The 18,393-nt window shown below is 39.9% G+C and overlaps 1 protein-coding gene across 1 annotated transcript in view; it reads right to left on the minus strand.

Moving 5' to 3' along the window:
* ajap1 (adherens junctions associated protein 1) overlaps nt 1–15,217 on the minus strand; it is a 131,040-nt gene extending 115,823 nt beyond the window's left edge. Inside the window, exon 1 of the mRNA XM_061974658.1 lies at nt 14,479–15,217. Within this exon, the coding sequence (XP_061830642.1) occupies nt 14,479–14,507 (29 nt within the window). The 5' untranslated portion in view covers nt 14,508–15,217. The remainder of the gene's footprint in view (nt 1–14,478) is intronic.
* Nucleotides 15,218–18,393: the final 3,176 nt, after the last annotated feature.

The following is an 18,393-nucleotide window of genomic DNA, read 5'->3' on the forward strand; positions in this document are numbered from 1 at the left end:
AATACTTGTCAGATGACACCCAATTCACAGACAGGTCCGGTCACCAAATATAAGAGCTTATTTTTCCCTTTTAGTAAAAACATCTTAGGGTACATGCAAACCAGCAGGCGGTGCTAACTAAACAACTTCTCCCTAAGTTTTCTTCCAGTCACTTATTAATCTGACTCTCGCCAGATCCTTGTAGTTTGCTGAGTCGTGTGCTGACATTGATTCTGCTATTGCAACTGTTTTGTCGAATCTATCGAATATTAATTATTTGGTTTTGAAGGCAATTGTTGGTGGCAAGGATGTTTTGGCTCTTCTTCCGACCGGGTTTGGCAAGAGCTTGATCTACCAAATCGCTCCACTAGTGGTGAAGGAAATGGGACGAGTGCAAAACCCAGTCGTTATAATTGTTGTCTCACTTTTGGCTCTGTCATTATCAAATATGTCGGCTGTTCTGTTTTGGATTTCCCAGCGTCGCTCTCATCAGCGTCACTCTCATCAGCGTCACGGGTTGATTTCGATTTGAGTGGTTGAAGTAGCACGTCATTCAAGATAACGGACAAGTGGTTTATCCAATCACGTACAGTGATTTTTTACAAGGCCCTGCCTTCTGAAATACGTCTTCTATTGAGAAGTCCCAGATCCTTGTGTGGAGCTCAGCGAACTACAAGGATCTGGCGAGAGTCAGGTTAGTCACTTATACGCACACCAGTGAATTTGAGAAATGCAGAAACGCTTCTAAAATGGTAAGATATATGCCCGACTGACTCGAAAAATATGGTATTTTTGAAGTCTGAAAAATATGTCTTATATTTGAGGTCTAGAGATTCACAGTATGCATGCAAATCAAGATGTGTAGCCAAAGGACCCCCCCATACCCTTTTCTTCCTGTCACTAAAACACAAGCAACCTGTTAAAATGCGGCCACGACAGATTAACGATGTTCCAATATACGCCATTAATGATAACCACGGTAAAACTCTTGACGTTAAGTATTACAGTTTTAAATTCAAATTATCGAAAAATCGTGACCCATAACTACTTTTAAATAAAATCATGGACTAACGGGTTACTAGTTCGCTAGTTTAAATGCTAACATCAAAAGGGGATATTAACGTCTTTCCCCATTAAGAAATGACACACCCCAATCTAAACTTAAAACCACATGGCTATCTGAGCAACTAAGCTATGCACACATTGAACTTACAGGCTGTACTCTCTTAGCACAAAGTGATCAATATATACTCAGAGTAATATGAGACAGATGTGTTTTCAACTTGAGGTTGATAATTGATAAGTCTCCACAATTAAAACTTAATACAATATGAAGTGCACATACATGTAGGAATCATGTTCAATTAATAATACAGTTAGGTATAAACTGAAGAATGCAATACAATTATACAGGATGAAGGTTGCCCCTAGCTCATTGCCAACGAACATTGGGGGCGCCATCCTAGTCACAGCTGTTGTGTCCTTGGGCAAGGCACTCTACCCACCTGATCCCAGTGCTACCCACACTGGTTTAGATGTAGCTTAATTGATGTAGATAATTGGTTTCACTATGTAAAGCGCTTTGAGTCTCCAGATAAAAGTGCTACATAATTATAATTCACCTTACTTCAGAATGGACCAGCCCATTAACAGGCTACTGAAAAAGCCTGTCATTAAATAAGATTTTAACAGAACTCAATTGACATTAAAAAAAGTGTATTTTTACTTACACTAAATGAGATTTTAACAGAACTCAATTGACATTAAAAAAAAGTGTGTGTTTTTACTTACAAGTATTCACTAAACTCTGTAGAAACGAATACTGACCGCTAATGTTGTACTCCTCAATGACTCTTATGTTTGTTTGTGTAAGAGACAGTGTTGGGTTGGTTACTGAAAACCAGTAACTAGTTACAGTTACTAGTTACTTTATTTCAAAAGTAACTCAGTTACTAACTCAGTTACTTACACCAAAAAGTAATGCGTTACTGTCAAAAGTAACTATTTAGTTACTTTTTTTCTTCTTTTTTTTTTTAAAGCTCCCATTAATGCCCTGTTAGCCTTCATTTCAGTACTGTTATTGCACTGGAGAATAATGCAATCTGTTGATCAACTTGACATGCATTTGCATCGCTGAACTCTGCTAAGCAATGTGATCTACATACAACACACAAAGACAAATATATGTTTTGAAGGGCCAATTTATTTCAGGCCAGAACAGATTGACAAAACTATTTTAAAGGCCTACTGAAACCCAGGACTACCGACCACGCAGTCTGATAGTTTATATATCAATGATGAAATCTTAACATTGCAACACATGCAATTTTAAATTTCGTGCGAAATATCCTGCTGAAAACGTCTCGGTATGATCACGCCTGCGCGGGACTTCACGGATTGTAGAGGACATTTTGGGACAGCATGGTGGCCAGCTATTAAGTCGTCTGTTTTCATCGCAAAATTCCACAGTATTCTGGAAATCTGTGTTGGTGAATCTTTTGCAATTTGTTCAATGAACAATGGAGACAGCAAAGAAGAAAGCTGTAGGTGGGAAGCGGTGTATTGCGGCAAGTGTTGTGCCGGATAACGCAGCCCCGCCGTAGAATGCACCTCCAGCCGGTGTTTCATTGTTTACATTCCCGAAAGATGACAGTCAAGCTTTACCATTGGCCTGTGGAGAACTGGGACAACAGAGACTCTTACCAGGAAGACTTTGAGTTGGATACGCAGACGCGATACCGTGAGTACGCATGCAGCTGCGGCTTCCAAACATTGCCCGTACGTGCGTGCCGCTATGTGCATGTCACGTACGTAACTTTGGGGACTTTGGGGAAATATATGTGCTGTATGAACTTTGGGGAGGTGAACGGTACTTTGGGCTGTGGGATTGAGTGTGTTGTGCAGGTGTTTGAGTTGCATTGGCGGGTTATATGGACGGGAGGGTGGAGGTGTTTGTTATGCGGGATTAATTTGTGGCATATTAAATATAAGCCTGGTTGTGTTGTGGCTAATAGAGTATATATATGTCTTGTGTTTATTTACTGTTTTAGTCCTTCCCAGCTGAATATCAGGTCCAACCCGCCTCTCACAGCATCTTCCCTATCTGAATCGCTCCCACTGCCTTCTAGTCCTTCACTCTCACTTTCCTCATCCACAAATCTTTCATCCTTGCTCAAATTAATGGGGAAATCGTCGCTTTCTCGGTCCGAATCGCTCTCGCTGCTGGTGGCCATGATTGTAAACAATGCGCGGATGTGAGGAGCTCCATAACCTGTGACGTCACGCGCATATCGTCTGCTACTTCCGGTACAGGCAAGGCTTTTTTATCAGCGACCAAAAGTTGCGAACTTTATCGTCGATGTTCTCTACTAAATCCTTTCAGCAAAAATATGGCAATATCGCGAAATGATCAAGTATGACACATAGAATGGACCTGCTATCCCCGTTTAAATAAGAAAATCACATTTCAGTAGGCCTTTAAATAGCTGCAACATAACATACATAAGTAACAAACAGCATAATAACAACATAGCTGTAAACCTGGCTTCACCTAAGGAAGACACTCGTGACATACACAAAGCCTAACCAGGCAGATTTGAATTGTTGTTTTGGGAAGTAGACGGGATCTTTGATCCAAGACACAACTCACATTTAACTAAAATGTTCTTTTCTTTGTGCTCGACAAAAGAAAAGAAGTGAGAATATCTCATACTTGCCAACCCTCCCGATTTTCAGTGCCTCTTCCCGGGACAACCATTCTCCAGCCGGACTTAAGGCACGGCCCCTCCAGGTCCTTGCGGACCTGAGTGAGGACAGCCTGTCATCATGTCCGCTTGGCCAACCAAAAAGTATGTGTGTTCTGTGGTTACTTTTTGGTTGGCCAACGGTTTACATTTGTATTGCGCACCCCCTCCCCTCCCCACACCCACACCCACACCCAGACACACACACAGCGCCTCCGGCTTGTGACAAGAGTTTCAGAAGCACGTCACTGCAACTCTCCAATAAAACACACTCAGATCTTGTGTTTCTAGCTGATACTACCGTATTTTTCGGACTATAAGTCGCAGTTTTTTTCATAGTTTGGCCGGGCTCCAGTGCGATTTATATATGTTTTTTTCCTTATTTATTATGCATTTTCGGCAGGTGCAACTTATACTCCGGTGCGACTTATACTCCGAAAAATACGGTACATAAAAAATTACGTAAAATAACGCAGTAACGCATCATGTAGTAACGGGAACTGAGTTACTGAATATAAAAAATAACGCGTTTGATTACTAGTTACCGCCGAAACTAACGGCGTTAGCCCCAACACAGGTAAGTGACATATTGTGTGTGTGTGTGTGTTTGTGTGTGTGTGTGTGTGTGTGTTTGTGTGTGTGTGTGTGTGTGTGTGTGTGTGTGTGTGTGTGTGTGTGTGTGTGTGTGTGTGTGTGTGTGTGTGTGTGTGTGTGTGTGTTGACTAACTACAGAAGCCTGTTGCTCAGACCTCAAAACCTTAATTTAAAAAAAAAAAATAATGTAGTTGATGTTTTGTGGAACATGATTACAGGAGAAGCAAGCACATATCACCTGGAAGGTGAAGTGTTACTTACCATATCACAAAATAAAAATAAAAAATAAACTTATTTTTCGGACTACAAGTCGCAGTTTTTTTCATAGTTTAGTCGGGGGTGCGACTTATACTCACGAGCGACTTATGTGTGAAATTATTAACACATTATATCAAATAATATTATTTAGCTCAGGGGTGCTCACACTTTTTCTGCAGGCGAGCTACTTTTCAATTGATCAAGTCGTGGGGATCTACCTCATTCATATATATAATTTATATTTACTTATTTATGAAATATATGTTTTTGTTAACAAGTTAAAGGTGTTTAATGATAATACAAGCATGTTTAACACATACAGTTAATATTGTTAATACATTAAAGGTGTTTAATGATAATACAAGTATGTTTAATACATATAGTTAATATTGTTAACAAGTTAAAGGTGTTTAATGATAATACAAGCATGTTTAACACATATAGTTAATATTGTTAATACGTTAAAGGTGTTTAAAGATAATACAAGCATGTTTAACACATATAGTTAATATTGTTAACAAGTTAAAGGTGTTTAATGATAATACAAGCATGTTTAACACATATAGTTAATATTGTTAACAAGTTAAAGGTGTTTAAAGATAATACAAGCATGTTTAACACGTATAGTTAATATTGTTAATAAGTTAAAGGTGTTTAAAGATAATACAAGCATGTTTAACACATATAGATTCCTTTCTTTCATGAAGACAAGAATATAAGTTGGTGTATTACCTGATTCTGATGACTTGCATTGATTGGAATCAGACAGTGGTGCTGATAAGGTCCGCATTTTCGAATGGAGGAGAAAAAAAGTCCTCCTTTCTGTCCAATACCACATGAAAGTGGTTGCTTTTTGGCATCTTATTTATCCAGCTTCCGTACTCCTTTGTATACACTTTACAAGAAATACATTGTTGGCAAACTCCGTAGCTTGCTAGCTTGTGCACGCCAGCTTCCTGAGACTCTTATTTTGGTAGCGCAAGCAGGATGAAGCAGAGCTTTTATTGTGCAACTGTGCGGTCGGTCTTTGGAGTTTTGAAGACAGGTACGGCGCCAGAGTCTGTTGAAATAAAGTGTTTCTCGCCTTCCAGTCGGTAATTTTAATGAGCTGGCAGCAGCCAGCGTCATCTCAGAAGACCCTCGGGTGCCGTGAATGTCAATCAAGTGACGTCATAGTGAAGATTTATGATCGCTCATTTTTAGGACTATTTTTTTAATGCCTGGCTGGTGATCGACTGACACACCCTCCGAGATCGACCAGTAGCTCGCGATCGACGTAATGAGCACCCCTGATTTAGCTCATTCACGTAACAGACTAGACGTATAAGATTTCATGGGATTTAGCGATTAGGAGTGACAGATTGTTTGGTAAACGTATAGCATGTTCTATATGTTATAGTTGTTTGAATGACTCTTACCATAATATGTTACGTTAACATACCAGGCACGTTCTCAGTTGGTTATTTATGCCTCATATAACGTATACTTATTCAGTCTGTTGTTCACTATTCTTTATTTATTTTAAATTGCCTTTCAAATGTCTGTTTTTGGTGTTGGGTTTTATCCAATAAATTTCCCCAAAAAATGTGACTTATACTCCAGTGCGACTTATATGTTTTTTTCCTTCTTTATTATGCATTTTCGGCCGGTGCGACTTATACTCCGAAAATTACGGTAAACATATATGTATATTTATTTTTGTTTATTTATTTTACCTATGGCGGCCTTAGAAATTACTTGTGGCAGGTCCGATAACTCATCTATTGGACAACATCGACTCGTAGCAAAAGTTGTATCATGACTAGGGATGTCCCGATCCGATATTTGGATCGGATCGGCCGCCGATATTTGCCAAAAAATGCGTATCGGTAAGGCATGGGAAAATGCCGATCCAGATCCAGTTTAAAAAAAAACTCCGGTCCGTGTTTTCCAACGCACAGATTTAAATAATACATTCCACTTTTCTGCTGCTCCCTATTTCCGTTCCGCATTTTCCAGCACACCTTCAACACATCCACAAGTCTGGATTCTCACGCAGTTGCTTTTAGCTGCTGGCATTGCACTACAGGCTCTTCTCACTCCTTCTTCTGTCTCCTTCTCACAGACAGCAAGCGCAACTTCTTACACACGTCACACGTCACATACGTATACGTCCTCTCCCAGCAGAGAGGTAGCAGAATGGCTAACGTTAGCTGTGATGCTAGCGCAGCCGCTAAGGTGCGCGCCTGCTCAAACATCCTCTGCGCATAGCAAATCTATGCCACGCACAAAATCAAATAAAAAAATAAGCGCATAACAATTTTCGACACACGGACACGACAGAGAAAACAGTTTTCGTCATCATTGTTCAAATATTGCAACGTCTGTCGAGACGCTTATCTCCATTCGGTGCCACACGTCCACACCATCAAAATGTAAGGCAAAAATTTCCACATCAACACCGTCTGATTTTTTTAGTTGTGATTTCCTTCTCTGCATGAAAGTTTAAAAGTAGCATATATTAATGCAGTATGAAGAAGAATGTTTTAATGTAGACATGCAAGCCTTGAAAGAACATTTTGAAAATCAAGACTACATTTCCTGCAATTGGGTGCATTTCTACCCTACATTTTAACTTTAGATTTATTCTCATATCAAACTCTTTTAGTTGTCTTTTTTACACTTACATCAGGCGCCCACCTTCACACCCTGGATTATAAATAATTCAATGTGATTATCTTGTGTGATGACTGTATTATGATGATAGTATATATTTGATAGTATACATCTGTATCATGAATCAATTTAAGTGGACCCCGACTTAAACAAGTTGAAAAACTTATTGGGGTGTTACCATTTAGTGGTCAATTGTACGGAATATGTACTTCACTGTGCAACCTACTAATAAAAGTCTCAATCAATCAATCAAAACACATAGAATCATCATACTGCTGTGATTATATGCATCAAGTGTTCATTCAAGGCTAAGGCAAAATATCGAGATATATATTGTGTATCGCAATATGGCCTTAAAATTTCGCAATATTAAAAAAAGGCCATATCGCCCAGCCCTAGTTTCAATGATGCCATTTCTGTTTGTCATGTATAATTTTGTCTATTTTGTGTTTATCCTTGAAAAAACAGGTCAGTTTCTTGTTACCAACCATTGTGTAGTATTCAAACTCCCCTAATTCAGCTGGCTAGTTGTTATCAAGAGTACTAAAACCCTTTTCAACATGATTCTGACAACTAAGTAGGCTAAAGAACTTTAAACTTTAATACATGCTCGGATAGGCCAGTATCGGTCAGTATCGGTATCGGTCAGTATCGGTATCGGATCGGGAGTGCAAAAACAATATCGGTATCGGATCGGAAGTGCAAAAACCTGGATCGGGACATCCCTAATCATGACCAGAGTTGCCCCTTGATAAATTGGGGACCTAAGGAGAATTTTATTTGGAGTCCCCAATGAAAGTTTTATTTAAAAAAAAAATGTGTTTGTAAAACATTTTTTTAACTTGTTTTAATCAAACTCAAATTTAATTTGATGCATGTTTTGGTTTAATATGACTTAACAGGAATTAGTTACATTTAAATATTTAAAACGTAAATTTGCTTTGATTGCACGTGACGGGGGGACAGTGGCATTGTTAGGGGAAATTTGGCATTATATTATTAGTGACAGAACAGAAAGGGGTTAAGAATAGGTTTACAGCAGCGCACCGTCATTCATTAGGTGATATTTTACACGCGCTTCTTCAGGAGTCATGTGTCAAATGGCATTGCAGTAAAAAACTATGGACTTTGAAGTTAGTGCCAACGAGTAGTGTACGATCACTCCTAAGGATACCTATTGTAGTGACAGTTTCAGCAACAAAGCCTTTGTTTTCCTGCATCTTACAGATGGATTATTAATGCCTTCATGCAGAGAACTAAATGATCACCGCCTCAGTCAGATTGTGCCGTCGTTTCTCTACAAGTAAACAAGTCTAACTTCGTTCCTGTGCCTAGCAACAGCATACTTTCCCTCATGCTGTCTATTCTCTCTCTGTTTACAGCAGGATAAGATGAGCCGGCATGCATACAATAGCTTGTCTCCTATTTACGATATTTCACAGGGACAACCAGTTTTGGTCCTTCTGGGTTTAACAGACTGCTGCGCACTTGGTGTTTATGATGTTGGGAGCGCACAGACGCTGTACGTATCTCCAGAGGATTGAATCTCAGAGAAGCCTATTTCACCGCAAATTAGGTTAATCACGCTCCAGAGAGACCTTGCTAATAACCCTCAGGGAGGGTATTAGGATGGCACCTAAATTACAGGAATGTTGGAATATCTGATCTATTACACAGGGATGCCACCTTTTTCATCGAGGACCGCCTCTGTGATTAGATCAGGTAGAAATTTGATCCCCTGGGCATGTACCCTGAGGGAAATTAAGGTTCCTAGTAGCAGCAACATCGTTTACAGTACACCGGACAGTAGCAATACCTGCACAACAGCACGGTGCTTAAACAGGTGATGAGAATATTAGAACTGCCTTTTGTGGGATGTTTTGACCAGAGATGCATTTTTTTTCCCATAAAGGGGATTTGTAAACAAGGAAAAACTGGAGCCCGTCCCAGCAGATTTAGGGTTAGAAGCTGGGTACAATCTGGACTGAGCGTCTGTCAATCACAGGACTGACCCGGTCACCACCCACACTCAGTTGAGATAGTCAGCTTAGCTATTTTATTTTATTTATTTTTTTGTGAGCGTTGACGACATTTAGGCACCCCTTCTGTAACATGTGAGAAACAGCCCGAAACTTAAAAGGCAAATGGTGACTTTGCCAGATAAAGTCTGTCCCGTAGAGCAGTGATAGAAGAGCTCTCTGTGGGGAACCCACACTGTGAAATAGACATGAAATAAAGAGCCCATGGTTGCTAATGAATGCAGAGGATTCATCTCTCCTCAATACCTGAGAGTATGATGCCATTTTTTGGCATTTAGCTGAATAAAAATGTGGGGGCATTAAAGGCTCCATCAAAACTGTCCAATCAAATTGTAATAATAAAGACAGCTGTCTTATAATTTGAGTCTGAAAAATGATTGTGTTAAGAAAAACATTATTGTATTCTTATTCATCCATGTCATTGTATTCACAAGGCATTAAAATCGATCGCAACTGGATATTCAATTTGTATCGAAAGACATGCCGCCTCACAGTTCATGCTCACAGACTTTGTCTTACATGTGGTGCCGGACCTAAACTATTATCTACAGGAGCCAGCGGGCGGTGCTTAAACGAGTTCTCCCCAAGGAAGTCTGAGCTTTTCTTCCCGTCACTCAAACATAGACCTGCTTGGAGAAAGTATCCCAAGGCTGCTCGTAACTTTAATTATATGCATACTCTATGAAAATTATGGTAAGTTAGACTTTTTGTATGACTTTTTCATCGGTGTCCATGAAACAAAGTCTAACAGCACAGTAGTTTTAATCATATCCTTACTTTATAGATGCCACTTAGCTGCATTTTGTCTTCAATTACTTGTACATTTCAGTCAATTTAATAAGCAATTCCTGTTGAGATGATTTGTTGGAAAATAGGACCACAAACAATTTTGACTCTCAGTTCATTGATTTGACTCCTGAAGATCTCCTTGAACATAAACATATAACTTAATGGCTTTTGGAGTTTTTCCTTGACCAGATATGGGCTCAGATCAGCGGATGTTGTTGACATTTGTGCATCGCTTTGAGGCACTTCTGATTAATGGTTATATAAATAAACTCTGATTGATTGATAACATGACGACTACTCATGTCCAGCCATGTTTCTGTATCCTTGCATTACCTTTTATTGAAATGCTCTCTCCCCAAACTAACACATCTGGTCATTTCCAATTTTAGGACGTTTAAGAAGACAAACTGAACAAAGTTTGTCACAATATTATTTACCCGTTTTGTCATTTTGACTACAAGTGTGTGTGTTTGTCTGTCTAAACTAGTAGCTTGTGTATCTTTTGTTTGCTACCTCGCACACACCCAAGCATCCAGGCCAACTTAAAGGGATATTAGACCAGTCCGACCAGCATTATAGGGACTTTAAAGCGCTACATTTGTATAGGTCTTGTCCTAAACCAGGGGTGTCAAACGTAAGGCTCACGGGATGAGTTTGCTAAGTATAAGAATTAGTCGAAATTTTTGCATGAAATAATCTGCTGTTCTAAATGTGTCCCCTAGATGTCACAATAGCAATTAGTTGTATCTTTGTAGATTATGCTATATATGTAAAAACAAATAATTATCCACATGATAATCTGCGTTCAAAGAACTCCGGCTTATTAGTGATTCCCAGAGCCCAAAAAAAGTCTGCGGGCTATAGAGCGTTTTCTATTCGGGCTCCAGTACTATGGAATGCCCTCCCGGTAACAATTAGAGATGCTACCTCAGTAGAAGCATTTAAGTCCCATCTTAAAACTCATTTGTATACTCTAGCCTTTAAATAGCCCCCCTGTTGGACCAGTTGATCTGCCGTTTCTTTTCTTTTCTCCTCTGCTCCCCTTTTCCTTGAGGGGGGGGGGCACAGGTCCGATGGCCATGGATGAAGTGCTGGCTGTCCAGAGTCGGGACCCGGGGTGGACCGCTCGCCTGTGCATCGGCTGGGAACATCTCTACGCTGCTGACCCGTCTCCGCTCGGGATGGTGTCCTGCTGGCCCCACTATGGACTGGACTCTTACTATTATGTTGGATCCACTATGGACTGGACTCTCACAATATTATGTCAGACCCACTCGACATCCATTGCTTTCGGTCTCCCCTAGAGGGGGGGGGTTACCCACATATGCGGTCCTCTCCAAGGTTTCTCATAGTCATTCACATCGACGTCCCACTGGGGTGAGTTTTTCCTTGCCCGTATGTGGGCTTTGTACCGAGGATGTCGTTGTGGCTTGTGCAGCCCTTTGAGACACTTGTGATTTAGGGCTATATAAATAAAGATTGATTGATTGATTGATGTTAGTACATCAGTCGAGGAAAATGAGAAAACTACATAAATAACATCCTTTAATTAGATTTGTATATTAATGTTTTATCTTGATTGATTGAACATTAACACCAATGAGTTGACTGATGAACATTATCCCGTAATTTATTCAGAAAATATAAATAACGTCAAATGAAGGTAGAACACTAGAAACCGCGACTTGTAACAATTAGTTGACTGATGAACATTATCACATAATTGATTCAGAAAGTATAAATAACGACAAATAAAGATAGAACACACTTAACCGCAACATGTAAGTGTAAAAAAAACAAAAAAACATTATGATTTGTACATTTTCAGAATGTGCTTGTTCTATTTTTAAACAAAGAAAACCATTTGAAGTCTTTATTTTTAAGTTACCGTGCCGTGATTTTACCAGTCACTTAGGATCTAAAACAGTGGTTCTTAACCTTGTTGGAGGAACCGAACCCCACCAGTTGTGTATGCGCATTCACCGAACCCTTCTTTAGTGAAAAATAAAATGTTTTATTTTTTCAAATTCAAGAAGTGTTTTCTTACTGGTGCATTAAATGAACCATGCATGAACATCACCTTGTTCAAAGAGCAAAACCAACACAGTGCATGAACTCACAACAAATTACACACCTTACCATGAATTGATTGACGTGGATCCCGACTTAAACAAGCTGAAAAACGTATTCGGGTGTTACCATTTAGTGGTCCATTGTACGGAATATGTACTGTACTGTGTAAACTGTACTGTTTCATATAATGTATTATTTTCCTTTGCAATCTGCTAGTAAAAGTTCCAATCAATCAATCAAAAAACCTGCAAATCAGATGGAAAATTAGAGGGAACACTGTTTAGGTGTATCCATAATACGCCGATAGGGAGAAGTTTTTATTTACACGATAAGTCGGATGTGTCTTTACCTCCGAACCCCTGAGGCCGACTCACCGAACCCCTAGGGTTCGATCGAACCCAGGTTAAGAACCACTGATCTAAAATGAGTTTGACACCCCTGTCCTAAACTTTCACATGTCAACCTTGGAATGTACACAATTTGCATTATAAATATTACAATGCAAGAATTAGGGATGTCCGATAATGGCTTTTTGCCGATATCTGATATTGTCCAACTCTTTAATTACCGATACCGATATCAACCGATACCGATATATACAGTCGTGGAATTAACACATTATTATGCCTAATTTGGACAACCAGGTATGGTTAAAAAAATAATCAAATAAAATAAGAGAAATAAATTAAAAACATTTTCTTGAATAAAAAAGAAAGTAAAACAATATAAAAACAGTTACATAGAAACTAGTAATGAATGAAAATGAGTAAAATTAACTGTTAAAGGTTAGTACTATTAGTGGACCAGCAGCACGGACAATCATGTGTGCTTACGGACTGTATCCCTTGCAGACTGTATTGATATATATTGATATCAAATGTAGGAACCAGAATATTAATAACAGAAAGAAACAACCCTTTTGTGTGAATGAGTGTGAATGGGCGAGGGAGGTTTGTTGGGTTGGTGCACTAATTGTAAGTGTATCTTGTGTTTTTTATGTTGATTTAATAAAAAAAAAAAACATACCGGTAATAAAAAAAAACGATACCGATAATTTCCGATATTACATTTTAAAGCAGGGGTGTCAAACTCAAATACAGAGTGGGCCAAAATTTAAAACTGAACAAAGCCGCGGGCCAAGGTTGAACAAATTAAACTTTAACATACTCTACGAGCTGTCGTCACGTCCGCTTTTCATCCATTCTAACATCGTTCAGACCCAGTCACAAGATATGTGCGGCGAATGCAACGCATACTTCATCAACAGCGATACAGGTTACACTGAGGGTGCCAGTATAAAAAACGTTAACACTGTTGGAAATATACGCCCCACTGTGAATCCACACCAAACAAGAATGACAAACACATTTCGGGAGAACATCCGCACCGTAACACAACATAAACACAACAGAACAAATACCCAGAATCCTTTGCAGCACTAACTCTTCCGGGACGCAACAAAATACACCCCCGCTACCACCAAACCTCCCCGCCACACACACACACACCTCGTAGCGTCCCGGAAGAGTTAGTGCTGCAAAGGGTTCTGGTTTGGTGTGGATTCACAGTGTGGCGTATATTTCTGACAGTGTTAAAGTTTTTTATTCAGCTACCCTCAGTGTAACCTGTATCGCTGTTGATGAAGTATGCGTTGCATTCTAATGTGTGTGCGTGCAGAAGCCGCACATGTTATGTGACTGGGCCAGCACTCGTTTGGCTGGCTGGCTGGCGTTTGGAAGACTCCCGGGAGGATCGGCGGGCCAGCTTTAGTGTTAATTTGATATCGCCTCAAGAGCCAAGTGAAATTACACGGCGGGCCAAATGTGGCCCGCGGGCCAGAGTTTGACACTCATGTTTTAAAGCATTTATCGGCATTTCTAGCAAGAACCAACCTTTTAACTGCAGCTATATTTTTTTTCCCCACTACAAAAGCATGACATCTGTATGTTTTTAAAATACATTCATTGACAATATATGCATTTTGTGTGTGCGTGTGTTTCTTTCTAGACAACCGTTAAGTGAGTTGTTGTTTTCACCAAGTAATTACTGTGTTCTCACAGGTGGGGGCGGCGGTGGAGTCGACCCAACCTGGAGTGTATCATAAATGCCTGCGCCGTCACATTGGCGACCCCTGGCGTTCAAATTATGAATTGTTCATTTATGTTCTTCCTTATTTTAAAGCACAGATGCTTAAAACCAATAAATCAAAAGCGGCAACGGAGCAGTTATCGAAAAATAATAATAATAATAATAATAAATGTTATCAGTGAGCTCATTTAAACACAGGCATCGACGTGAACACCCCAAGTAAAAATATAAATAAAATAAACATGTAATTTGACTTTTACCTGCGAGTGACACTCCGTTTTATCCACATTTTGTCCGACTCAGTCCGCCAGGTATCCTCCCATTTAGAGGGGCTGTTCAAGCAAAAGTCGTAGGTGGCTAATAACACTCAAGTGACGGACTTTTCTCCTTCTGACGCCAACATTTTAAGCCATATCCACCGGCGTGGCGTACATATAATTCCTCCAAAAAGGTGAAAAAAGAAGAGAGAGAACAAAAAACAGTATTTAACTCGTTCTACGTGGTGATAAAATGGTCCTTGTTATTAACAGTTAGTTGTTGTTTTTTTAGTGCCTAATGGGCGGGAGTGGACAGGTGAACCGGAAGCCAAAACCTTTAAACTTCATATCTTCTGCCCCTCTCAAGGTTAAGAAAGCACAAAAAAACAAGACGTATAGTTTGCATCCTCGTCGGGCGAATCCACGATGTTGAGAGAAACTGCCGGGAGGAGAAGTAAAGTCGTGGCGAGTTAGAGGGTCCTCATTTTGTAACATCTCTGTAGTGAGGTTGGTAACATCTCTGCGTAAAGGCGGGAAAGGGGTAGAAGAAGGAATAAAAAAAATTTAAAAAAAAATGGAGTAAAGGAGAGGTGGCGAGGAAGCTTGCTTCGGCGGAGTTGGAGCGAGGGGGGGGAATGGATGAGAGCCTGTCAGCGGAGATGTGGGAAAGAGAGAGAAAAAAAAGGTTGGTCCGTCTCCTCTCGCGGCTGCTCTTCTTCTTCTTCTTCTCCTTCTTCTTCTTCCACTGACAAGCGGGCTGGCTGTGACGTCACGATGCAGCCAGATATGTCATGTGCTGGAGGCTGTCACGTCACACCGCTGAGCACCCATGGGTGGCACTAATGGGTGACACCCACCACCCCTCACTGGCTCCAAAAAAAAAAAAAAAAAAAAAAAAAAAAAAGGTGTATATGACTACACACAAAAGCATGAAGCAGCTAAAAGTGAGAGAGATGGCTGAGAGGAAAGGACCGGGAAGCTTCCTAGAGTTCTTGTGGGCGGTGGTTTGGGTTTTATTTATGCCGTGACAACATGGTACATCATACAATTTACATATAAGTTACAGCAGGGGTGTGTGCAGGGGGGGCACATGGAGAAAAATCTACTCCCAAGTGGGCCGGACTGGTAAAATCACGGCACGATAACTTAAAAATAAAGACGACTTCAGATTGTTTGCTTTGTTTACATATAAAACAAGCACAAATGTACAAATCATAATGTTGTAAGTTTTTTCTTACACTTACATGCAGAGGTGGGTAGTAGAGATGCGCGGATAGGCAATTATTTCATCCGCAACCGCATCACAAAAGTCGTCAACCATCCGCCATCCACCCGAACCAACATTTTATCAAAACCACATCCGCCCGTTGTTATATATCTAATATAGACGATGCAAGGCATTAGTGAGGTTATAAAGCTTTTGCCTGTTAAAGAAAGGAGACTGATCCAATTTAGCAGAGACATTCAATGCGTGCCACGCATTAATATCTCTCGGCCACGCATTAGTGGCTAAGAGATATTAATGCGTGATAATATTATTTATCATTATTATAATATTATTGTCATTTCCATTAAGAAAGTGTTGACTATTGTTGCCAATGCCCTCAGATCAGGAGTGCGTTCCTCACACTTTGTGCGCGCAGTTGCAGCAAGCAGAACGAGGCTTTTAAGAAGTTAAAAAAATGTTTTAGAAAGACTAGGCCTATATTTTCGTTAGGTAAAAAAAATGTTCTGAGTTTATTTTAATGAATATTAACTTGTTAACGTTATAATGCTCAAATAGGGACGAGGGCGGGGTGCACAGTGAAGCAGTGAACAATTTTGCGACAAAGATGAACCTTTATTGATTGATCTGCAGCCATGACAAAATATCAGACAATCTCCATTGTCAACGACAGGCAGGAAAATAAAGATAAACACATAGCCTATGTTCTAGGCATAGGCATAGGTTCATACGTTTTTAAGTTGAAATAAAAAAATAAATAAAAAATGTGCCTCATAAGCCTTAGGCTGTCAATCACGCGCACAAACTTAAATTATACAATAACATATGTATGTCATCTCTATTTAAACAAAAATAAATTAAATAAATAATAATAATAAATTACCTGCAACTTATTGGCCAAGGCAAATAGCTGAAGGGGGAAATCAAACCCATCAGACTGCACTTTATCATCAAACTTGAATTATAATGAAAATAGACGGTCGCGACAAACAAAGCAGGCTAAATAGCCTTACATTGTCGCCAATCGGAGATGCGCTTCACTTGAAAGCGAGGCCAAATAATTCACACATAGTAGTATATCTCGAATAGAAAAAAAAACACAATAAACAACGCAATTGCCTTAATTCCTTTGCATTGTAGTGCGCCCAAAGAACGCGTAACCATCAAAATTATTTAGCTGACCGAACTCAATATAGGTTGGACATGGGCTTATTTGGTATAGCCTATAGGTAACGTAGACTAATTCGTTTAACACATCCAACCTTATGTCTACTTACTTTTTTTTTTGTTAGCACTATGCAGGAATAAAATGGCATCTACAGTGCCAGGATTCATGCGAGAGCGCCTGGCCTCTAAAATGTGCCCGGCTGCGCTGAAGGAGCGCTCACTTGCGGCACTTGTTGCTGGGACGCGGTGCCTGATGAATAATTGACTGTTTCAAAGAGTGCTGCTCGTTTTTCGTATGTAGGTAACAACATTTAACTATGTATATATATTTCCGAATTGGTTCAACCGCCAACCGCCCGCATCTATTTAAAATCTATTTTTACCCGCCCGACCCGCGGTTTATCCGCGGACTCCGCGGTTGTGTCCGCAAACCGCGCATCTCTAGTGGGTAGTAACGCTCTACATTTACTCTGTTACATCTACTTGAGTAACTTTTGGGATAAATTGTACTTCTAAGAGTAGTTTTAATGCAACATACTTTTACTTTTACTTGAGTATATTTATAGAGAAGAAACGCTACTTTTATTCCGCTCCATTCTTCTTCTTTGTACTTTGTAAACCAGGGGTGTCAAACTCATTTTAGATCGGGAGCCACATGGAGAAAAATCTACTCCCAAGTGGGCCGGACTGGTAAAATCACGGCACGATAACTTAAAATTAAAGACAACTTCAGATTGTTTTCTTTGTTTACAAATAGAACAAGCACAAATGTACAAATCTTGGGAGTACATTTTTCTCCATGTGGCCCCCCATCTAAAATGAGTTTGACACCCCTGCTCTATAGCAAAGCACGTACACATATTAAGACATACAACTCGAGATATACACTGAGGGGTGGGCATCCGGCCTGAAGCTTCCAGCCACTAGGGGCGCTGCTCCGTGTTCCATCATACCACGTGGGGTGAAGCGACGAAGGGGTGGGATATGTGTGTATGGCGTGTATTTTTCGTGGATGCATGTGTGTGTAAGCCTGTAGCGTGTCCCTGTTTCGCCACCTTGGTGCTCTTGCAAACGCACAGCCAGTCAGTCCATATTGTAAAACTGCAAATAACAGAAATAACACATTTAGTTAAAAATGATTTTCAAGGTAAACAAATGATTTTCAAGGTAAAAAAAAATTTTCAAGGTAAAATTTTTTTTTCAAGGTAACATTTTTTTTCAAGGTAAAAAATGATTTTCAAGGTAAAACAATTTTTTCAAGGTAAAATTTTTTTTTCAAGGTTAAAAATGATTTTCAAGGTAAACAAATGATTTTCAAGGTAAAAAAAAATTTTTTTACTCCTCCTACTTATAGCGCACACAGTCACACATATATAGGACTTTGGGGATTGTCCTGCGGGGAGGCATGGCGGGGGGTTGAGGATGCCTCCAACGGGGCTCCAGTCCTCCTGTCTTGTCCCCTGCTCGTCCATCCCTCAATCTTAGCTGCATATTAGACACTTAGGATTTGGGGGGCTTGGTTTGGT

Source organism: Nerophis lumbriciformis, linkage group LG01 (genome assembly GCF_033978685.3).
Source record: "Nerophis lumbriciformis linkage group LG01, RoL_Nlum_v2.1, whole genome shotgun sequence".
In the NCBI taxonomy this organism is placed as follows: Eukaryota; Metazoa; Chordata; class Actinopteri; order Syngnathiformes; family Syngnathidae; genus Nerophis; species Nerophis lumbriciformis.